Source organism: Triticum aestivum, chromosome 7D, assembly GCF_018294505.1.
Source record: "Triticum aestivum cultivar Chinese Spring chromosome 7D, IWGSC CS RefSeq v2.1, whole genome shotgun sequence".
Taxonomy (NCBI): Eukaryota; Viridiplantae; Streptophyta; class Magnoliopsida; order Poales; family Poaceae; genus Triticum; species Triticum aestivum.
Window position 1 is genome coordinate 9,204,265 of NC_057814.1, and position 24,625 is coordinate 9,228,889.

General features: G+C 44.9%; 1 protein-coding gene and 1 pseudogene across 1 annotated transcript; one reads left to right on the forward strand and one right to left on the reverse strand.

Moving 5' to 3' along the window:
• The first annotated feature begins 1,885 nt into the window (after positions 1-1,885).
• Positions 1,886-3,200, forward strand: LOC123163827 (F-box protein At5g07610-like; annotated as a pseudogene).
• An 18,011-nt stretch (positions 3,201-21,211) lies between these two features.
• Positions 21,212-23,974, reverse strand: LOC123168660 (uncharacterized). The gene is made up of 2 exons (XM_044586531.1): positions 22,372-23,974; positions 21,212-21,618 (listed from the first exon to the last, which is right to left on the reverse strand). Exon 1 carries the CDS (start codon positions 23,944-23,946, stop codon positions 22,393-22,395), a length of 1,554 nt encoding a protein of 517 aa, XP_044442466.1. The 5' UTR covers positions 23,947-23,974; the 3' UTR covers positions 21,212-21,618; positions 22,372-22,392.
• Between the last annotated feature and the right edge of the window lie 651 nt (positions 23,975-24,625).

The window sequence follows — 24,625 nt, forward strand, 5'->3', positions numbered from 1 at the left end:
CAGTGTCCATGTACCAGGTGATGTCCTGACTACCACTGAGCTTGGGCAGCACCTTCTCTTTGTTCAGAAACACATGCTCTGTGGGGGTGGGCTCAGCTGACATCAGTTCACATGCCTCGAGCATCAACAGTCCCGGTTCATCCACATCCTCCGCTTGCGCAAGATTTGCTCGCTCACGCTTAGGCTCTGGACAGTCAGACTTGAAATGCCCCATCTCATTGCAGTTAAAACAATGGACCTTTGAGATATCAAACTTACGGTGCTTCTTTTGCTTGGATCCGTCCATGCCGTCGCCGCTCGCGGCCTGAGCACGATCACCGCGTCCACCACGGCCACCGCCACGCCCTTGACCGCCTTCGCGACCACGGCCAGCGCCGCTGCTCCCGGCACCTGAAGATCCCTTGTTGCCCTTCATGAGCTGCTCCAACGCCTGAGTAACAAGCATGAGCTGCTCGCTACCGCCACCGCCCGATTGACGACGCCGGCCGCGCTGGTTTTCCTCAAATGCTGCAAGACGCCTGACAGCCTCTGCCACAGTCATGGTAGACAGATCGCCCCATTGTTCTATCGTGTTGACGATGTCACTGAATCGGCTCGGGACGGCGTTGAAGAGGATCTCAATGACGGCCTCGTCCTTCACTGGCGCTTGAGCTGCTTCACACGCGCCTTCTGGATGCGATCCTCACCGACGCGCATGCGCCGGATGGCCTCCCAGGCCTCATGGGCTGTCTCACAGTTGGCCACTGCCATCATCACCGCGTCTGGGACGGACTGGGAGAGAGCGGCGAACGCCTCAGCGTCCTTGCCCTGGTCGAACTCCGCAGTTCCCTCCAACGCGGACCAGACACTGAACGGGCAGAGAAGCACTCTCATCTTCACGGCCCACAGGCCGTAGTTGGAGTCGTTGAGCAACGGATATTGGATCGGGACGCCGCCGGTCCTCGTCGGTGCGCGCTGCACGATCACGGCGCCCTCATCTTTGGACCTCTTTGCTGGCGGCGTGTACTTTCCGCCGCCGCCGCTGTTTTGATCCCTCCTCGGCGAAGTGTCGCCCATCACCGATCACCGCCGCCGTACCTCCTCCTCTTCTCTCCGCCGCCGGATCACCTCCAAACCGAGGCTCTGATGCCAAATGTTAGAGTAAATCCTAGAACACACACACACGCGAGGGTGGATTCAGACTCTTCTATGAAGAACACTGACGAACAGGGAAAAGAGAGAGGCGACACTATTTTGCAACGCTGCGCCTTTTCTGGCTTTCCTTTTATTCCCTCCTAACAGAATTGCTGGCCATGATCGGATCATCCCGCGCCATCCCACCGACAGATCGTGGCCTGCCACTACACGATTACACAACAACAAAATAAGTAAAACTAGGACCTATTCAGCCGCAACGCAAACGCAGTGCGCTTCTGGCATTATTTTCACTTCGTTCAGAAACTAGACTAACTGAAAGTGTTTCCTACTGAACCAAGTTTTACACAACACATTCGTGACTGACAGTCGGAGCAGACCTTTGTAGACGAGGACAAGGACGGCGAGATGCCTCATGCCACCAATGACCGCGAGGCCGGTGGTTCCGACGAGGTGGGTGATCCCAATCCCCACAGACAAGGGGTAGGTAGATTAGTATATGCACTCCTTTATCCGGAAATATTAGTCGGAGAAATGGATGTGCTCGTGTGTAGTTCTATGTTGTATTGTTGCATGCTTTCGCATAATTTTAAAGGATAAAAAATAGTGGGCAAGGACAAAATAAGCCCAAACGGACTGGTTTTACACGTCCAACCGGACTGGGCTTTTTTTCTCAGTCCGGCTGGAGTACGACTCTATCCATCAAACTGCTACCTTTGGAAAAGAAAAGCTTGAGCGTCCCAGAAGCACGTCGCCGCCATAAACCTTTCCCGACTCAGCACGGCGGGGTCACCACCCCCGGCTACTACCCGGGACTCGAGATTTTTCTCGGCCTAATCCACGATTCCCTCTCTCCGTCTGCAGATCTGACCTGACCCTGCCCTCCCTCTTCCGCTCCATGGAGGAGGCAGAGAAGTACACCAAGCCGAGGCTGGACGACCATCCGGACGCGATGGTGGAGGCGGCCGGCCTGTTCACCGACGACCTCATCCTGGAGATCCTCTCCCGCCTCCCCGCCAGATCCCTCCACTGCTTCAAGTGCGTCTCCGTGTCATGGCGCAACCTCATAGCCGACCCCGCCAACCGCAAGAAGTTCCCCCAGACCCTCTCCGGCTTCCTCTACATGACCAACGACAAGAGCGGGCAACGCCACCACTTCGCCAGCGTCTCCGGGGACGGCGCAGCTCCGTTCGACCCTGCCCTCCCTTTCCTGCAGCCTAACAAGTTCAAGGACATGGCCCAGGTGGACGCCTGCAATGGCCTCCTTCTCTACCTATGCTCCAGCAAGAACATGGTCAACCCTTGGGCTAGGGCAGAGGACGACTGCCGTTTTGTTGTGTGCAACCCTTGGGCTGCCCCCTCAACCGCAATCGCCAGCATACAGATATAGATACAGCTGTACGGCCGGCCTGGCTTTTGATCCGGCAGTTTCATCCCATTTCCACGCTTTTTGTTTCGAAACTTACATGACAGGAGTGAACATCTACTCGTCACAAACAGGAGCCTGGAGTCGCAGAGATGGTGGGATTGTTGAGAAAGTGGCGCTCTTCTTCTATACTAAGGGTGTCTTTGTCAACGGTATGATGTATGTACATGTGATTGGCAACGTGAACGGCATCAGCAACGAGTATGTGCTCCTGGGGATGGACATGCAGGGGAACGTGCGGAAGACTATCCCTATGCCGTATGGTCGAAGATTTGGTACGATTGGATCATCGCAGGGGTGCTTACTCTATGTTGTAGCTTCTGTCGATGATAACAATAAAATAATTGAATCTGAGATAGAACTCTGGTGCCTAAAGGATTGTGACAGTTTGGTTCTGAAGCATACTGCCAGCATCGATGAGCTTATGAGCATCACTGGGGAGATGTACAGGGTGGTTGGGATTCATCCAGATTGCGACACCATTTACCTGGTTTCATGTGGAGGTGATGCCTTGGTAGCTTATGATATGCAACAGCAGAAAGTTGGCTGTATTCTTAATCTTGAGAAAGGCAATATACAACGATTTCTACCCTATGTTCCTCTGTTCTCAGAGTCATTAGCAGATGGAGATGGGTGGTAGTGTTTACCTTCAAACCATGCTTGTGCTTCCTCCAAGAATTGCCTCTTCTGTCGGCTGAAGTACTTGTTTGTGTACCTCTGAATCTGCTTGAATCATACCGCTCAATTTGCTGGTGCTTACCCTCCTGCTTGGTTGATTTCCAGTTCAGAGCAAAGCCTGGAAAACCTACAGATTAATCGAAATGTCATTTCCAAAGAACATCGTATTAGTTCCATATAGCAAAATTATACTGTAATTGGTCTTCCTTTCCATAACAATTAGTTATTATGTTATCCTAAATCCTGTTGCAGATTGTGAACCTGGTAGTGTAGTAAAAAGGTCAATCAGACTGATTACTGGTGTGCTGTTTAGTTGACCTTATTCATTCAGTATTTTGGTAATACACTGCTTTAGACCAAGTTATTTTTATGTATGTTTCTTGTAGCTAGTGAATGCAGTAGAACTTTGAATCTGTTAATCATAGAGAAATTGCATCAATGTCGATAAAGCAAAATTGGAATACGTACTCTTGTACAAATAGCAGCGTGCAAGTGAAAGAAAATCAGTACACCAAAGTTTTACTGACAGTGGTAAAACAAATTTCTAGAGATGCAGCTACGTGGACATGCATGGTATTTGTCTGTCAACACGGCTGAATGACCACCAAAAATAAGGCCTCTTGGTGTCCGCTGTGTTGATTGATTCGGCTGTGTTGCTACCCTGTTTCAGTTGTCTCAACTAGCGTCGTTTCTGTATATTCCTGATTCTTGAATGATTTAGTTTCAAGACTATGTAATGGGAATATGCAATATGAACTGAAAACAGTCAAGATGAATCATTCAGGGATGCCATTTAATTCCAAGAAAATATCTGAGCTGCTTGAGAACTGACGATATATTTATTTTAAACTTGCATGGACTGAACCAGACACACGAAACAGTTGATCACTCATAAAGATTTTCGGCAGTGTGAACATTTTCTACAGTGAGCTGAGGATTGAATCCCAGCTAGTATCATACATAATGTTGGTCATCATATATATGTCAAACTTCTCGCAGGCGGCAACGAGGCAGGCAAGCCGGCGGACCACCTCTGTTCTGGTGCCTGGGAAGAAAATGGCACACTCCAGGTACCACCCAGCCGCCTTGAGAAATATCTTGACAGAAGAAGATCAACTGTGGCATGGTTACATCTTAGGCCAAGTCCACCGCGCGACCCCAAACGGACGTCCGTTTTGTCCGGATTCTGTCCGTTTGGGTAAGGATTTGGGGTCGTGTCCGGGCGTGTCCTGAGATGCGGTGGCCGTGCGCCCAGCGCGCGGCCACATCCATTTGCCCCATCCTGTCCGCGTCTACTTAAAAAACTAAAAGCAACGTTTCAAATGCCAAGCCCTAGTTCAGGCCAGCGGCCCCGTTCATCACGCCGGCAACAGAGCCAGCGGCCTACACGTCCATCGTCGGCATCAGCCAGCGGCCGGCAACACAGCCAGCCTCCAAAATGAATAGTTCTCCTCGCCGGCAACACAGCCAGCGGCCAGCAACACAGCCGGCCTCCAAAATGAATGTTTTCTCGCCGGCACACTGCCCGCGGCCCGACGGGCGGGCGGCACCCATGCCAGCCTCAAAAAGGTTGGCGTTTCTCCATCCAAGCTTGGCAAATCAACTTGTCCTCATCTTGTGTATATGAACCCGTGCAAATTCTCTTCCTCTTCTTTTGTGCCTCTGCTCTTTAGGTGAGCTCGTCGATGAACAATGGCGCACCACTAATATCAACGTCATTGCTTTCTTCTTCTTCTTCATCACCTTCGACATAGATGTCATCGTCTTCATGCCACGAGTCACCATGGTCGTAGTCAGCACGGTCGTCGGCCTCTTCATCGGGGATGTACTCGGCGCGGCCATCCTGACTTTGGGTCTCATCGGGGTCGTAGGTACGGCCATGTCCACCGTCGAAGATCACGTCCTCCATGTAGCGGTTGTAGAAGGGGTCGTCGACCGCTGACGTTGGGGTTGGCATTCCGTCAAACAAGACGCGGGGGGCCGGCATGGTGCCCGTGCCTGCTTTCTTAGCATCTCGACGGACGGCCGCCCGCCGCTGCTGGACCCAGGCGTGACGTTGAGGTCGATGACGGCCGCGGGGCGCGGTGTGGACGGCGCGAACAAGCCCACGTCCGGCGACCCCGAGAAACGGGTCTGGCCGTCGTGCCTTGGCGGAGGGAAGCCGGGCGACATGGGCGCGGTGCGCGACGTCGGCGACTGGCAGTGCGTAGGCCGGTTGACCGACGAGCCTGTGCTCGCCGGGCCGACGGCCGCTGCAGGGAACCCGGCAGGACGGCCCATGCCAAGCATGAGGATGGCGTGCGCTTTGTTGACGAGGTCCTCCTTCTCGTCGGCAGCGGCCTTGCGCCGCGCGGCCTCCAGCTCCTCGCGCTGGGCGGCGAACTTGGCCGCGGCGGCATTGACCTTGACGACCACTCTCCGTTCCCTCCTCTTCGCCGATTCCGCATCCAACTTGGCGATCTCCTCCGGCGTGCACTCCGACCGCGGCTTCCTTGGCGCCTTCTTCTTCACCTTTGCGGGCGGGTCGACGGCCAGGCCGCCGGAACTCGGCGGGGCGTCGGCCATGGACGGGGGAGAGAAGGGGCGGCAGGAGGGACGTGGGAGGGTTTGGGGCAAATGGCGCCAAATGGGCGTGGGGGGGGGGGGGTTTGGTTTCTCCCACCGAGAGGCGGGCCAGGGGAGGACAAGCGCGCGCGTCCCGCCCGTCCGCGCGCTGTCCGTTTCACCCCAAAACCGGCGCAAACTTGGGCCGGGGATGGGTCGAAAGCGGACACAAAGCGGACAAAAGTCCGTTTGCGCCCGCGCACTGGGCCGTCTCGTTTGTCCCTTTTACCCCAAACGGACGGGGCGGACAGGATAGGGTCGCGCGGTGGAGTTGGCCTTATATCTTATATCTTATATTTACTAATTGGAGGCACCAAATGAGCCTCCATATTAATCCACATCATTAAAAATATCTTAACCATTCAATCTATATTATAATCAGTCTTAACCCTACGATTTACGTTGCACTGCTGGAAGAAATAAGGACAGCCTGACACGACCCCTAGACCACAATTTGTACCATCAGGAAAGTGTCCACGTCGGTTCCAACAAAACAATAAAGGTAAAGAGTGTGAACCAACCTATGGTTGGATGGTTAGAGGGACTGTGGTATCCCCAGCCCACCAGGGTTCAAATCCGGGTGCTCGCATTTATTTCTGGATTTATTTTAGGATTTCCGGCGATGCGCTTTCAGTGGGAGGAGACGTTCCCGTCGACGATGAAGCGCCTATGGTGACTTCGTAAATCTTAAGATGATATGCCGGCTCAGTCTTTCGGAGATGCTCATAGGGGTAAGATGTGCGTGTGTGTGTTCATAGGGGTGAGTGTATGCGCAGGCCCGGTCCTGATGGGGGGCGGGGGGGGGGCGGCCGCCCCGGGCCCCCGGAGCATAGGGGCCCCCACCCAGGACGTATGTGTATGTAGGCCGCTGCTGGGTTTCTATGGACTGAAAAAACGTACTAATCTGGCCCAAGTTACTACGTGGCTGGCTACTAATTAGGTACGACCGCAGATCTTGGATGGAGTCAACCATCTCGGAGAGGCGCACCAGTTATGACTTCACGCACGCACGGTGTCGGCGGCTGCCGCCGGATGGATTTTCGCCTCTTCGCCTCGCGACCATCGGAACCAATTGAACAACGGCGGATAAGCGATGGTCACCGAGCATGCGCCATGCTGTCACTACTACTTCAGCCGGACACTCCAATCAACGAGACGAGAAGCTGATTCCAGACAAGGTATTGTGCCCTAACGATTTTAATTTTCCCATAATAATTAATAAAAATTTATAAAGGATAATCAATATTCGTTCTTCATTATTGTCATGGGGCATTGTTAATTGATTGATTGGCCGTGGTTGCCGTAGGTATTATCAAGTTAATAAAAAGCAGTGCACTAAATTTCAAATACTAAGGGTATGTCCGATATAGAGACCTTGATGTGATGCTTAGGCAAAACATATATAGAAATAATAATAATTACATGGGATCTGTCTAGGAGTCACTACGTCCGGTGCTAATTGCAGTGTATATGTAGATGCTTTCCCATTAAATTGATTGGATTTTGTATGTTCTTAGCAATATTCTATGGGACACACATATGCAAAGCCGTAATCCAGGAAAAGAAACTAGTCCATGATTATGATTAATCTATTTTCCTCTAAAGGCACTGGATTTGGTAGTACTTTCAATTTCACCTCCTAGTGAGTAAAACATTTCATCGGGTGTTGGGCGCAAGATTGAATTTTGGGATCGAACAAGAAGCAAGAAAGACGGCTAGGAAATTCGGTCCCGAAGGCAATCCTCTAAGGGGCCCCTAGCTCTAATCTCGCCCCGGGCCCCTAAAATCCTAAGACCGGCCCTGTGTATGCGCGTGTATATGAGCGCTTGTGTCTGTACTGATGTTCAAAAAAAAAGATAAAGAGTCCACGTCCATTTCAACAACAAAAAAGGTAAAGAGTCCACGTCCATTTCAACAAAAAAAAGGGAAAGAGTCCACGTCACAGAAACAATTTGTACCATCAAGAAAGAGTCCACGTGAATAAAAAAAAGAGTCCACGTCCGTTTAAAAAAAGGTGAAAGAGTCCACGTCCTAATTTCCCACCATAAAAAAGGGTCCACGTCCCTATTCCAAAAAAATCATTGACGTACATGTTCTTAGAAAAAAAGACATGTCCAATTAATTATTGTTCGAGCATCATGTTGCAAAAAAAGAGACGATGCCTGCTCAGAAAAACAATTGTGTGTAAATGCTCAGCAAAAATCAATCCTACCTTATGAAATAAATCCGCAGTCGATTCTTTTAATTAAAACTAGACCGAATCTATTTGTTTAATATGTGAAATCACGTAATTGTAATATTACTAGAAAAATGTGCATCAAATGTTGGACCGGAAAATCATACATGAACATAAAACTACAACGTCCCATCAAAAAAATGTACAGTGCCGTATCATGTTCTCCCACAAACACATTTCGTTTCTTTTAAAAAGTCACACACGCATGTGTCAAAAGAAAAGATGAACAACGTCCCTTTGAAAGAAGTACAGCGGAGTTAAAAAAAAGCTACAGCATCGAGTCAAAAAAAAGTACAACTTCCTATCATATTCTCCCACAAGCACGTTTTCTTTCTTGAAAGCCACACTTATGTCTCCTCAATTCTCCCGGTTGATTTCCTTTCCAAAAAACTCTCCTGATTGATTTCAAATCCAAAGAAAGAAATACATCAGCGTGTTGCTGCAAAAATCCTTCTTCAGCCCGCCGCCCATCCCGATGGTGCATCATCTGGAGTCGCTACCATCACTCTTACTAACCCCTGCCTTGCCGCGTCGTCTATTCTTCGGGCCGTTGGCGCAACCTTTGGTGTTCCATCACCGCTGCAATCAATCTAAAACGAGGTATAGTCCAATCCGTCATCTTCTACTGTGATCATGTTTCTATCAACCTTGGAAAACATGATTGTCATCATCCATTGAACATATAGATGATAGTCTCTGTAAAAGTTTAGATTTTGCACCGCCCAGAGTGTTGCCTACTACTCCTGATAAGTGGCCCTCTAGGGAAGTAGGAAATAACCTAAGTTCATGCATACATAGTTCTCTAACATCATGGAGACAAGCCGATTGCAAACTTGATTGATATGTGCCTTAGTTATGTCTCGGAGCATGAAAGCCGAAGCCTGGAGAATCAAGGCACATGAGATGTTTCTTAGAGATAATCGTAAATTCTACTGAGTTACAGTTAAATAGTTTTCTGGACTAAAATTTGGGATATAAAACTTAGAATTGTCAGAATTTTCATGACGAGACTTTAAATAAATTGTAATATACATTAATTATTTATTCTATAAAGTAATATAGCGCCACAAATAGGTCTTTATCTTATGCTGGACTTATAACTAGCAGAAAGGTGTCTTTTAAAACATCATCAAGTATAGGAATTCCATGAGAATATTACGCTGAGTATTATGTGTCACAAGGATCTCATGCACATGTACAATATATATATGTGCCATATACAAATGTGTCATAGATATATAAAAAACTTTTTTTATCTCAATTCTTTTATAAAAACATATCTACAATACAATTTCTAAACATCCTGCATATAATCAATTAGTAACTAAGTGATGTCCAATATTATTGATCTTAGTAAACACATTATTATTTTTCATGTGCTGAGTTTACTTATGAACCGCATGCTCCTTTAAGATTAAGTAACACATAAAGACATGGGAATCATATTTCTGCAAACTGTTTGGAGAAATGTTATTCGTATTCGTTCAAACACTGCAGGCTATTACATCTCCCCAAATACTTGAAATGGGTATCCCGAAAAAAATTCAAATGTATATCAGAAAATAAAATAGTTGTATCATTACAAAAAAAATTAGGTTGTCACATATTTATTCCAATATGAAATGCATATGAATTAGCTAGGCCGTGCGGATGCACGGGTTGACGACCAGTAGTCTAAATCAAGATGCGAGTTTTATTATGTGTTTTTTCTTACTTGCTTGGTTCTAGACAGTCTAGCCAAATTTGCCTCCCCTGTAATTTAGTGTACATTAGCCACTAGCGGTGAACATCTTTGTTGAGAAAGTTGGCACATATATTTGGTGGTGGAACACATGCAGCATGTAAATGGTGATGCGGTGCAGGTTCATCCTAGAGCTGCCATGGCAATCACCGTGCAAATTTCACCAAGTTGTGCACAAAAAGAAGAGTGGCATCAAAAGATATCGCTTGACACGGCCAGCTCCAGGTATATGGTTCAAAGCGCCCTTTATGCTTTCTATCCACACGATTCTACATTTTGAGTTAATAAAAGCACCCTTTATCAGAAAAATAAAAAAAATCCGGGCATATGGTTAAGCTTAACATTGACTCTGTCAGTCTTCGGCGGAGATCACCTTGTGTGGGCAACCAGTGTCATTATCAAATGACAAGGAGGGAACGCCTGACTATTTCGGTAGGGATGCGATAGGAATGATGGTCAATTCTAATGGCGCCGAGGTCATCCCAACTATGCAGGACAGATCGCACGACTGGCACTGCAGCTATATACGAGGAATGTTACTAGATGGGTAGGGATTTTGTGAAGATGACCAAGGGAGGGTAATGCAGCAGATGATTATCCTGTTTGGTTGGGCTGTCCTCCTGGTTTCATTTTATCATCAACATTAATAGACCATGTAACAACATATAGTGGAACAAAAACTTGTTTTCTTATTGTTCTTCTGTTGTATATATATTTTTCTCTAGAAAGCAGAGCAGATCTATTTGAGTCAAATCCATTTCATGAGCTAATCCCCTTGGGTGCGAACAAGAACATTCAGTTTTTCTATTCAAGGTGTGGTGGGCTTACAACCAGTACAAACATAACAAGAAGTCAATGCACCAGAGTTAGGAAGATTTTCTTCAGGTGCAACCAGCTTTCCTCAAGTTGTTGTGAACATTGGCCAGAGTGAGTAGAGTATTGAATCCCAGCTAGTATCATACATAATCTTGGTTTCCTTACATGTATAGTTTTTTTAGTTGCTTGGATCCAAAATGGAATCCTCCAAACAAGACATTTCCTTTACGAAATGGCAGCAAAGCTTTGACAACAGTAAGGGCTACAGAACGCATGCTGAGGGCACTGCTCGTCAGATATGTCAAACTTGTCGCAGGCAGCTATGCATGTAGTTGTTGGGGCTGTGGAAAGTGGTGGCGACATCACAACTTATGTCAAGTGATGGTTGATGCAGATATGGTTGATGTTGTAGATTGTGATCACTAGCTTGATGGCTTCGGAGTTTTTGTTTTTCTTTTTGCTCCACCAAGGCATAGCTTCGGTCATGTTTGACTTTGCTAGTTGTCGGTGTGTGGTTTTTTTGCGTCGGTTGGGGTTGGTTGTGTCCATCCTAGCTATGCAGAGGCCGGGTGTGTGCTCGCTATCTTTGTATCACTTGATGCTCCATTTTGAGCTAATAAAATCCATCCTTTGTACAGAAAACGCAGCAACAAGGCAGACAAATGGACCAACTCTTTTCATAATATTACAAATGAAACCATTAGGAACATATGGAAATACTCCCTCTGTAAAGAAATATAAGAGTGTTTAGATCACTACGGAGGGAGTAACAACGAAAATCATTCAAACATACACTAACAACTTAGAACATTTGAGTTATGTGCTCATCATCCATATTATTACAAACCATAAGAAGAAGAAAATACAGTGGCCTTGGTTCCACAATATTACAAACCATAGGAGGCATAGGAATGCAGTCACCACTATTCCCCAATATTACAAGACACGGGAAGACGCAAATAAATCCAGTTTCATAATTCCACGTTATTACAAACCATATGGAACATATAAATTCAGTGCTCATTAGTTGCAGGCAGGCATGTCAAGTTGCACCATATGCGGGGTATCATAGGACGAGTATATAACTCGTAGTGACGGGTGATACGTCTCCAACGTATCTATAATTTCTAAAGTATTCATGCCGTGTTTACGACAATTTTATATGGTTTGGGTGCAATTTTATACGATTTAAATGAAACTAACCCGGACTGGCGCTGTTTTCAACAGAACTACTGTGGTTTTGGTTTTTATGTGGAACAAAGAAGGACCTAAGACACACCGCTCCCGGGTCACGAAGGACCTAAGACAGAAGAAGAAGAACCAATGGCCCAAAATCGAGAATCAGCCCACAGATGCCGGCTCTCGCGTGAGCCTCGTGGGCCGGATTGCAACAGATCCTGAAAGAAAGCCCCTAACTTGGAAGGCACACAAGACCTAGAGACTTAGAGTAGGACTCGAAATACGAGTAGAACCCGGAAACCAATTGTAAACTCCACGGACCCAGCTATTATATAAAGTGAGTTCCTGGGGCGTCTAAAGGAGAGGTCACTGGAGATAGACAAGTTAGTAGTTCTCGAGATAGAGGCAGCGAAACACCGCCCTTGTAATCGAGATGATCATCATCGTCAATAGCAATCAAGCAAGATGTAGGCATTTACCTCCACCGCGAGGGCCCGAACCTGGTTATAACTCGCGTATCTTGATTCCAACCAATCCCGTTCAAGCCACCACCTAGTTGCGATGGCATCACAACTTAGTTCTCTCGCAAGGATATCTATCATGTACAAAAACAACGAGGCATCCGAGCGAGTGGAGCGAAACCCGAGCTGATAAGGAAAGGTCGTGATATGCGGGTACCAGGCACGCGGTGCATGCTTGAGTCCATGCTACTTGTGAGCTGCGTTGGAATTTTCTCCAATGAGTAAAGGTGAAGCAATATAGGAGCTGATAAGTATGTCCCTCAGTGAGAACCAAGGTTATCGAACCAATAGGAGAACCACACAAATCCTAGTGAGGAGCACCTGCACACACAAGAGCGAATACTTGCACCCAACGCGTCCAAGAGGGTTGTTAATCTCCTTGAACTCGTTACTTGCAAGGATTAAATCTGGTAGATAGATAAAAATAAAAGTAAAATAAAAGTAAATAAATTGCAGCAAGGTATTTCTTGCTTTAGTAATATGATTATAGTAGACCCGGGGGGGCATAGTTTTCACTAGAGTTTTCTCTCTTGAAACATAGCATACGATGGGTAGAAAAATTACTGTTGGGCATTTGATAGAAACGCACATAGTTATGATGTTATTCATGGCAATGATCACATATATAGGTATCACCTCCATGACAAGTAGACCGACTCCTGCCTGCATCTACTACTAGTAATCCACTTCGAGAGCACTTCGATGCTTACCTCTCTACGTATTAAGTTCATAACAAATAGAGTAATGCATGAAGTATGATGCCACGATGTAGACAGAATAAAAGCAAGCAATATGATTAAACCCCGTCGTTTTACCCTTAGCAACAATACAAATACGTGCCTCTCTACCCTTTCTGTCACTGAGTGAGGACCAAAGTAGTGGATAACTATTGGCTGAAGAACTGAACTCCTTTTATTTCTATTTGCATCTATGAGTGGTGACCAATTCCTGGCATGTGACGTAGCCTTTAAAAAATGGTGAGAAACCTCAATAAGCACCAAGTCGTTGCTCTTTTAGCTGAATCCAATTTATAGTTTCTACTGATGGCAAGTGTAAATGTATAAAAACATGTTGTATTTGATCGAGTTGTACCAGAAACACAACGTCAGCGCCAATGTCAGACACCCAGTCGACAACCACAGTAATACCTATGGCAAAAGGTTGAAACCCACAATTTTAACCACATTTGCTCGTTCAAACGGGGCTGACAAACTGGCTAACAATATATCCATGAGTACGTATTATTCATCATGTCAGTTGGTTGTCAATTGGTTAGATGACTTTCTATTTGTCTCCATCATGTGTGGTGCATATGTGTGCCGGGTAGTGCAGCATATGACCCATGCATGTATGATTAGTTAGGTGCTACTAGCTTATGCGCATCATTGCACCTATTAATACTAAACATTATTACTTTTTTACATCTCATTTTTTAAAATTGTAATTATTATTTGTATTACATATAACAATGTTTATCACATAATAACACTACTAATATTTGAAAACTGGAACATTACTTGTATACAACACAAATCCCCATCATTATAAATGCAACAAGGAAAGAAAAATTCCAGTGGTCTACTTGTATCCGTTGAAAACTCAGACATTACTTGTGTCGTTGAAATTATGTTCTTTTTGTAAAAATTTAGTATGGGGAATTTGTTGTAATAAATTCCAATGGTCTATTTTTTTTAAACAAATTAAAAAATGACAGTATCACAAGCATCCATCTGTGGATTAAGTTGTTAAATTTATTTAAAGATAACAAAACCGAGCCATATGTTGTGTCTACTTTGGATGGCTTGGACATGCATTGTGCTTGACGTTCTGTATGTATTATAACGTGTTTATATATGTTTGTGTGTTTCATATATAAATATCTTGATTGAGGATTCTACGATGCACGAGTCTAAGAAATATATTTTATTTATTTCATCTCCATTTTCACTATTAGCCTATTATTAGTTCAGACATCCTCTCTACTACTATTGGTCCACTATGTTCAGTGATGTTTGATTGATGTTTTGTCAAATTGTATTTATGCGTCATCTAAATAATGTAGTAGCAGATTCTTCGATGCATTGCCATGTAAAAAAGTTTATTTTTTGTATTAATATATAATTTAACAAATATATGATGGGATAAACACTATCTCCCTCCAAAATGAAGAATCTCTCAAAGCGGATATTCATGCATGAGTTGTTTTATTTACAAGAACAAACTTCTCTCAAAGCAGCATGCCTTGGTAGGTATGCAGCAACTGTATCATCGGAGTTTAGGCTCTAGAGCTGGTATATGAGACAAATGAAAGTAATGCAGTTGAATCGAATGCATTTCCAATAGAGCATGTCATAACGAAAGAGATAAACACAACATTAGTCATTCAACTCAGAGAAGATGAGTAGTTCAGTAACACATCTCTCAAAATGTTGTAAAGTGGGTACATAGCTTCATTTTATGGGCAAACTGCTCCGATCTTAGCAAAACAAAAAGAAAACTCCCGAATTCCTCTGCATATATTCAGATTGACCCCTCTATATAATACTCTTCCTGTGGGAAAATTTTATGATATATCTTTAAAGGCAGGGCCGATGCGAAAATATTTTAACATCTCTCCGCAGTGGCCTCATTTTGCAGGTCTTGTAAGAACAAAGGTTGGCATGTCTTGATAGGTATGCTACAGCCGTTTCATTAGAGTTCAGACATCAGAACTGGTGTGTGCGAAAAATGAAGGTAATGCAGTAGAATTGCCCAAAAAGGATTTCATCCCGCTTTATAGATAAAGCCACAACGAAGCACCATACAAAAACATCAGTTAAGTAATATTTAGGACACACGCATACCAACCCTGCTGGGGATGCCAGCTTTACAAGAAAGCTCAAAACCATCTAAAGAGGGGACCAAAAACATTGAATAAGCAAGGTAAGTAATTAAGCACCAGAACTAAATGAGCTAGCTTGATCCTAGCAACCGCATGCCTAACCACAGAGCCAAGGCTCTCTTTGCAGATATCCAAATTCACCAAGCTTGCACCCGAATATACTCAGGTATATATATAGATCCTCCTCTTATTCGTGGTTTATGGATTTTACTATGAAGACCAAATCCATTTGCGTGAAAATCCGGATTAACCCAAGCCTGAACAAGGAAGTCAAGGAAGTAACCCTCTTCCCTGGGGATCGTTTTCGTGATATTCTCCGCAAAGGAGGGGCCGGTCAGAAAAAATTTCAACACCTATCTGCCATGGCCTCCTTGGCCCATGGGGTTGTTTGGTTTGATTCCACAAAAACCAGGCAGCTGGTAGCAAATTTGGAACCTTCTCCTCAGTATTCGTCAGCTGCGGTTATCAAATTACGCAAACAACACCCCGCGGGATTCACGACTTCACGAGCGGCAGGGGCAGGAGGAATGGCGGGAGGAACAGCGCCCGATAGAGCGGGCAGGTTCGGTGGCCGTGTGCTACACGCGCGGCGCCCTGGAAGCCGCCCAAGCACACCACGCAGCCTTGCAGGTGGACCGGCGTCTTGGCATTGGTGCCGGCATTGGATGTGGAGAGCTCGTGGAAGTGCTCCTCCAACTCCTCGAGGATGTGGTCTTCGTGGTACTGCCGCTGGTGGTGGTTGTCATCGGGGAAGTCGGAGGTGTTTGTGTGGTAGTGGAAGCCGAGGTGCGCGTGGAGGAGAGGCGGCGAGGTACATGTTTAGTCGACTGTTGAGGCGTTGACTAGGTATAATGTGTCCACGATCGAGATTAATGCGTGGTTAATCGTCGGTCTTCGTGCATGTGTTGGCGCCACTGTGTCGGTACGGTACGGGCATGTCCAACCACTGAGGCCGGCCGGCTCAGCTCAGCTCCACTTGCAAGCAACTAAACAGTAATCACCGACTAATCAGGTAGTACGTACCTCTTTGTTGTAATCAATTCTCCTGTCTCGCCTGTCAGATCCATGATCGCCACTGGGGGCAGCGCCGCCCGTACCTACGGTTTGTCCACCGGTCGTGTTGATCGGCTGCCCTAGAAAGTGTTTTTTCAGTTCCTTCATCCGGGTTTTCTTTCTCACGTCGGTCATCTTGATCGATGTTTTTTTTCGGATTTGCTATTTTACAGTCGATTGTTTTTGAGTAAATGGCACCGGCGGTCCGAGAACTTGCGCTGCGGGTGCACTTAAATCACGGTAGTTGCAAACCGGAAAAACCCGTCATAGAACTTGCATTGTGGGTGCAGATAGGTCACACAGGTCATCTGAACCGGCCAGCTGCCCGGTTTTCTCCCTCTAACGGTCAAGCGCGATAAATTTGTTCAGGACTTAAAAAATATATGTGATTCGTGACTTTAAAAAAATGTTCCTGAACGATAAATTTGAAAACTATTTGTTCACGACTTTAAAAAAATGTTCGTGAATGTTTAAAAAAAGAATTTGTGATCCGTGACTTTAAAAATGGTTCGAGAACGATAAATTAGAAATATTTATTAAAAATATTAGTGAATCGGGACTTTAAAAATATGTCCTGGAACGAAAAATTTGAAAATGTTTTCGAATGATAAATTAAAAAATGTTCGTGAATGATTAATTTGAAAACTATTTGTTTACGACATTAAAAAAATGTTTGCGAACGATAATTTGCAAAATATTTTTGATTCGCGAACATTTTTTTAAAGTTGTGAGCATTAAAAAAATTGTGATTCACGACTTTAAAAAAATTCGCGAACGATAAATTAAAAATACTTATTAAAAATATTTGTGATTCGTGACTTTAAAAAAATGTTCACGAACAAAAATTTGAAAATGCTTGCGAATGATAAATTTGAAAATGTTCATGAATGATTAATTTGAAAACTATTTGTTCACGACTTAAAAAAATCAAGAACGATAAATTTGAAAAATATTTTTGATTCACGAACATGTTTTTTAAGTTGTGAACATTTTAAAAAATATTTGTGATTCGCGACTTTGAGAATAGTTCGCGAACGATAAATTAAAAAATATTTATTAAAAATATTTATGATTCGTGACTTTTAATAAATGTCCACGAACGAAAAAATTGAAATTTTTTGCGAACAATAAATTTGAAAATGTTCATGAACAATTAATTTGAAAAATGTTTGCTCACTACTTTAAAAAATGTTCGTGAATGATAAATTTGAAAAATATTTGTGATTCGCGAACATTTTTTTTAAGTTGTGAACATTTAAAAAAAAAATTTGTGATTCGCGACTTTAAAAAAATGTCCTCGAACGATGAATTAAAAAATACTTATTAAAAATATTTGTGATTCGTGACTTTAAAGAAATGTCCAGGGACGAAAACTTTGATATGTGACCTATCTGCACCCACAACGCAAGTTCTATGATAGTTTTTTCTTGAAAATAGGACAGCTGGGTGGTTCAGATGGCATATGTCACCTATCTGCACCCGCAATGCAAGTTCTATGACCGGTTTTTCCTGTTTACAAGTACCGTGACTAAGTGCACCCGCAGTGCAAGTTCTCGGACCGCCAGTGCCATTTACTCATTGTTTTTCAATTTGCTATTGCTCTTTTTGTGTCCGTCTGATCTCACGCTAAGATTCACGCTAAGAACTCTGGTTTTCGGGCGTGGGTTTCTTTGTCGGGTGCGGGTTTCTTTATCAGGTCTTGGGCCAGCCCGTTACCGCACCCGTACTAGTAGAAAAAGGGCCTAATGTGAAGCACATTAGTCCTGGTTTGTAACTGAACCGGCACTAATGTGACCATTGGTGCCTGTTCCAACGGCTAGGCGGGCGGCGCTCATTAGTACCGGTTCGTGGCTAACCTTTAGTACCGGTTCGTGGCACGAACCGGTACTACAAAGGTGGTGGCAGACTGTTGTCAGGTTAGGGCCCCACCAACACCTTTATTACCGGTTCATGCCACTAATCGATACTAGAGATGAACCTTTAGTTGATTCTTTTTGCTATTGAAGAATATTATAGCTATGTTTAAGTGGATCATAACAACTCCAGACTTTTTGTGTGTTCAGTATGCACCGTTTAAAGGCACATCATCAATTTGCAACCCTTTTCTAACTTCATTTGCTAATTTTTAGCTCATTTACTGAATTTTTTTTGAGCTAAATGACCCTGAAATTGAAAAGCACTACAAATGAATTCTGAAAAAGTTGAAACTTGGCATGGTATATAATTTCACCCACATAGCACTGAATAGATGCTGCATAGACCAATTCATAGTTGCCGAATTGGCTAGTGGGCTTATACTTTGTTTGGACATGATTTGGCTTATGCATCTTTGAGATCTATAAAAGGCAAAATCATAGCTGATTCTATTACTGAACATCGGATTAATGACATGCATAATATTGATATTAGCTTTGTCTCTCTAGTACTATGGAGATTATGTGTTTGATGGTTCAATTCGTAGCAATGGCCAACGTGTTGGTGTTATATATCTCCTTATGGTGCTATTCTGTGAAGCCTCATACCGCTTAAAATATATATGCACAAATGATCAAAGCCGAATATGCATTGTTATTCGGATTGGAGCTTTTCCTTGCTATAGGTGATTTACATAGTAAGGCTTTCGGTGATTCGTTATTAGTATAGTGCAACAAATATCCAAGGGTTATCAATGTTTTAACGAATCACTTTTAAAATATCTTGAGGTATGTCTAGATGTAAATATTACCTTGGGTTGCTTTAATACTGCTCATATATCTAGACATGACAATTGAAGAGCAAATTATTTGGCACAACAAGCATCTAGCTACTATGTTGATTATGGTGTATTGCATATATCCACCAATACCCCATGCTTACTCTTGCCAACGTAGGTAAGGCCGAACCAAAACCCACTGCTTTGGCTGGTGAAAGTAAGGATTCGAGAAAGTTCATTGTTGCTTATCTGCAAGATCCTAGCAGAACGGTGGACAATATGGTTGATGGATGGTTTTGACCTGCATATATATGGAACTTTATAGTCTGATTAATAAGTATACAAAGTTTCACCCAAGCTTGCATCAAAATATTCACACAAGCAATGGCCGATATGAACTTATCGTCCTAAGAACATGCAGAATGGCAGATGGAGTGTTGAGATCGACCTTAGAGCAAGCTATGTGCAAGTTATTTTTCGGCATACAAGCTTTGCCAAAAACAGGGGGGCATGTGTTGACACCAGATTTTGGCACGGTCAAGAACTTATTTAAGATGGCCTCAAATAAATTTGGGCCATTGCCATCCAATATCATCTCAAGGGCCGAAACTGTGCTCAAATTACTAGGACTTGGGTAATCAAAGTACAGTTCGGCCATTTACGCCTTTAAAACGGCCTCAAATGGAAAAACTTTCAGCACGAATTGTCTTCGTCTTGTCGAAACGATTGATTTCGATATAAAAATTGTTTCAATCCAAGTTCGTATACAAAAGTTAGAGCCATCGGAATGCAGCTCTGTCACAGGCAAAAAATGGCACGCCCCACCGGACACCCTGTCTGATGGGTAGCGCGAATAATATTCTGTTTTGCGCGAGAAATTTGACCCTCAAGATGACCTCTGATAAAAAAAACGTTCAACATGAAAGTTGTTTGTCTCGTCGAAACGGTCAAGATTGCTTTTGGACTCGTTTCCATTCGAGACCGTTTACCACCACAAAAAAACACGCAAGGTGCAGCCAGTTTAAACCTAACAGTTTTAGAAAGTTCGGACAAAATCAATCCGAATTTGACTAGGGTTTTGGACGTGAATCCAAGTCTTTTCCTTGTACGGGAAGTCCAGCTGCCTCTTATATACCTAAGGGGTGACGGCCGATTAAACAACACACAATCGATCAAATCATCTACCACTTTTTATCTTTTATCTTTTCTCCTTAGCCCTAGTTCTTCTTCTTTCTCGTTCTTCGTTTCTTCTTCTTGTTGCAGGGCGGCGAACCTCGAGGCCCTAGGGGCAATCAGATCGACCTAGGGCAGCCCATAGTCGATGCGCGCCCTGACGGGGTCCCTCCCGGGCATGCGGGGTTTCGGGTCTACAAAAGCATCCGCCGGCTGTCCTGCGTATCGCGCTGCCGGTCGGGTCTCCTTCGACGCGAGCTGCGGTGTATCACCCCCAGCGTCGAGGGTACACGGTGACGTGTTCTTGTGCGAACACCTCGGCCATGGGAGACCTACCCGACATAGTGCTTCTCATGACGATGTGCATGTCCTCGCTTCGGTGGTCGCAGCGAGGCCCTGATCACCCGCTTCTTCTTCACGTTGGTCACCATCCTGCTGCAGGCACTCCTCGCCATCGCGCAATAGGAGTAGCCGTCGCCGCCAGTGCTTCCGCGCTGGCGGCTCCTCATGGAAAACCTAGCATCCAGTGTTTGTATCGAGGAGGGATTATGTGGGTTATGCGGGCTAGATTCGGGCCTCACGGGATAGTCCGCAAATCCACGTATTTACTTTCTCAACCGTGGGCGTCCACGAACGACATTGTGCGGGATTGATTAAGCGGCGCCGCGGACGGCCCGTTCCAACTTGTAGCCTGAGGTCAGGTTAGTCGAGTTTTAAAAAATTCATGTTTCCAAAACTAATACCCAAAGAAAAAGAAACCCGAAAATTTGGGTACCCGAAATTTCGGGCTCGGCTTTGAGTAATCCCAAATTAGAGGTTTAGAACCATCTTTATTTTTTTTATTTGTCGAAGATCGCGACAAAGACAACATTCAAATTCTATCATTTGCAAATTCAGTGGTTAATTAGATACTCTGACTGAATATTTCTTGCATTTTTTCAGCAGAACTAGTTTTGCTAAACATGAGGTCTATATTGTTTTTCTTGGAAATGTTTCCTTCTCCCTTTTGTTGTTGTTAAAATATTAGCCCCCCCCCCCCCCCCCCTCCCGCCCCTACACCTCTTTGTGGCTGTAAAGGGCTTACTAAGACGCACTCTAATGGAACTGATTGGACCACCTTGAATTACATGTTCTAACATGTCAATTCTTCATCTCCAATGATCTTGGACTTGTCATTAATTCTTATACATAGAAGATCTCGGTCGTTTGATAGTATCTGATTCTCTCAAAGGAACTCGGAAAATTCTCCATTAGTAGTCTATCTAATGGGGACATAATCTTTATTCCATCATATTCACAGGTGATAGCCGATCATCCTGCGCTATGCCTGCTCTGGATGAACTGGAGCCGGTTGCAGCAATGGGCCATTGCACGCATAATGCGCCCTCAACAGCAACCCTGCCTCAAGAGCTTATTAACGGATATGAATCTTTGTTTCAGATCGCTCGATAGTAATCCTGAAAATATGGTGAGCCATCGAATGCCTGCAAAATAACACAGTACATTTTAGTAATTCCAATTGAGTCAACACAAGGAAACAGCAACCATGTTTGATAGTACAACGTACAAAACACACAGTAACAAAACTGCAGAAAGGCCAGTGAACATCCCGCAGTCAAGGTTGCAAAAATAACATCACATAGCAGAGAGATGATGATTCAGAAAATCATGGTTGCAAAAGCATCAGGGGAAATACCCATGACCATTCAGCAAGCAGAGTTGCAAAAAACTATTTTAAAACATTGTACATAGCTTAATATATCAATCTGCCGAGCCTTCAAACTTGTTGTATCAGCATATTTGTTTTGTCCCCTAGAGCCCACTTAGCCAGCTTGGAGCAAGGAAATTAACAGTTTGGTAGGTCCGAGTAATACTCGCATGCAGGTAAAGAACAACTTTGTTTACTTAAAAGTACAGCATGTACATTGGTTTTGTCTCTAACATTTTACTAGTAAGCGCATAGTCGTAATAATATGAAATGCCTGTTATCATGAATGATGAATGTGCCCTCGTGTAACAGAATATCACAACAAATATACACATTGCATCAATTATATAACCTCCTATCCAATACGCAGTTTCCCAGTATAAGAAGTGAGCCAAGCGATTACAATCTCTTCTGACACTGTGAATGTTTATTCTGTCAAGATGTACCAGCACATTCCAGCCCGAAATTCCCCTTCAATAAAATAACAATGTCTGAGAAAAAAACACTACATAAACAGGAGTATACGTACCATATTTCCTCTTTTGTAGAGTCACATCTTAAGAGGTAAGACCACAAAACTTGTCGCCCCGAACACTTTCCTACTCGAGTTCCACTTTGCAATCCTAGGATTCATGTGCTCACACAACTTTTCGTCTCCACTGTCAATACGTATTTCTTCAAGAACCATCGCATTCTCGGCAAAAGTTTTTATCAGCTTGACACCAAGACAGTCCTTCTTCTCTAGCTGGAACTGTAAGTCCACTCTCCTCAGAGAGCTCTGCAAGCATTGGAATAAGTAGCGCGGACCTACCATCGCAGCCATCAAAATTTCATTCCGAGTAGTTCGTTTATGTTTCTGTGCCCCTTGTTTATTCGATGCATCCTCCTCCTCGTACTTTGCGGTAGTGAGCACAGGACAGCAGTGGAGCAGGTTCAAGATGGTCGTCACTGCTGCAGTCTTGTCATTGGTCCAATGTGCTCCTTGAAACTCGAGACGCTGGAGGCGGCGGAATGCCGGCAGGAGCTCGACCTGCCTTGCCTCACTGAGGACGGTGATATCCTCAAGGTGGTTCACCTTCAGCCTCATCTCCTTGGTGCTAGTGAAGTTCCGAGTGAATCGCCAGAAAGTTTCTAAGTCCCATTTTGGATCCTTTACCCTGTAGTAGCCTTGCTCGAAAAATTCCAGATCCACTTGTTCAAACTCGAGAGGCTGTGGACTGAATGAGTAGGAGCGGAGTGGCCCCTTGTAGCTAAAGCGGCGCAGCCTCATCGCGTCGATCTTCAATCGATCGACGGTCTTCTCAAAGAACCAGCCGTGCCTATGGGGCCCTATCGTCACCTCCCACTCACAAGTGTCAAGCACAAGCACGGTGGTGGCGGGGCATCGGAGGTGGCGCCATGTGGCTTCTATGGCTTCCTCGTGTGTTATGAAGACAGACTCGAGTCGGACGGCAGTGAGCGACGGCGCCGCGTCAATAACGCGTTGGAGGGATCCTAGTTGCTGGGTGCAATGGCTCAGCCTTAGGGAGGAGAGCCGTGGGAGCACGGCCTCCGTGTGGTTGACTAGTACTCCGCTGCAGTTGGTGAGTTCTAGGATCCGCAGTGTCCCCATCTGAAGGGAGTCAAGGGTGACTGTGCAGTTGAATACCTTCCGATTATAGGGGTTGCCGTAAGGATCTTTGGCGACGAGCAGGAGCTCCTCGACGCGGTGCGCCGCCGGGTGGGAGAGCACGACCTCCACCAAGTCTTTGTAGCACGATGCGACCTCGGCATAGTCTGGGAACCAGGTGATTAAAGTGAGCCTCGTGACGGGGACGTCGGCCGCGTTGAGCGCCCCCGTGGCCGCAGAGACCAAGTCGTCGCTCCCGGAGAAGAAGCGGGCGTGCGCGTTGTTGTGCTCGTGCCCTTGTCGTTGGCGGTGTTTCTTTTTCTCGGCGACGCCCGTCTCGAGGTTTATGGCGGCCGAGGAGAGCCAGAGCGGCTCTCGCCAACGCCGGGAGAGCGCGGTTGTGGAGGCAGCCTCCTTGAGTGGGGTGAAGTGGAGGATGCGGCGGAGGAGGTCGTTGGACAGCGAGGACAGCCGGTCCACGCCACCGCCGGCCATCGCCTACGATCGTTGGGGATGCGATGCGATCTTGATCTCGACTGGAGGATTCACGCGTGGTGGATGTATATATATGAGTCAGTTTGGGTCCTCAACGTATTGGGCGGATCGAGCTGAATACAAATCGGACGTAAGTTACTTTCCTTTTTGCACAACAATCTTTTTATTGAGATTCCGTTCGGCCCTCAACAAGTTAATAGAATGTATTTTTTCTTTCAGTGTTACTAACACAAATGTCCGTGCGTTGCAACGGGTGTAAAAAGACACTTCCCTGACCCAATGGTTCAGGCCCCCCCCCCCCCCAACACACACACACAACAATCAAGCACCTATTTTTAACAGGTACTCTCTTTTTCATTATAATTCTCAAAAAAATATTGTACATGAACAACAATAAATAAACATTTTTTATTATGATTTATACATAGTATTATTTTGCAGGTGTTAAACAATTATAACATAATTTTCTCTCGAGTTATGGACGGGGTAAGACTACGCGTTCATGGGACTATAGCGAGTGGTGGAGGACTAAAAAAATTTGAGGGCGGCGAACTCTAAAGCATAAAAGAAACTCTTTCGACACAAATTACTAAAATGCACACAAATACTTTTATCGGAAATATACTAAATTCTTTGAAAATCACTCCATTGTCAGGTCATTTTCTCAAAGTGATACTAA

Bases quoted from the DNA above. Each gene is read 5' to 3' on its own strand.
- LOC123168660 (XM_044586531.1), bottom strand. From the start codon at position 23,946: ATGGCCGGCGGTGGCGTGGACCGGCTGTCCTCGCTGTCCAACGACCTC.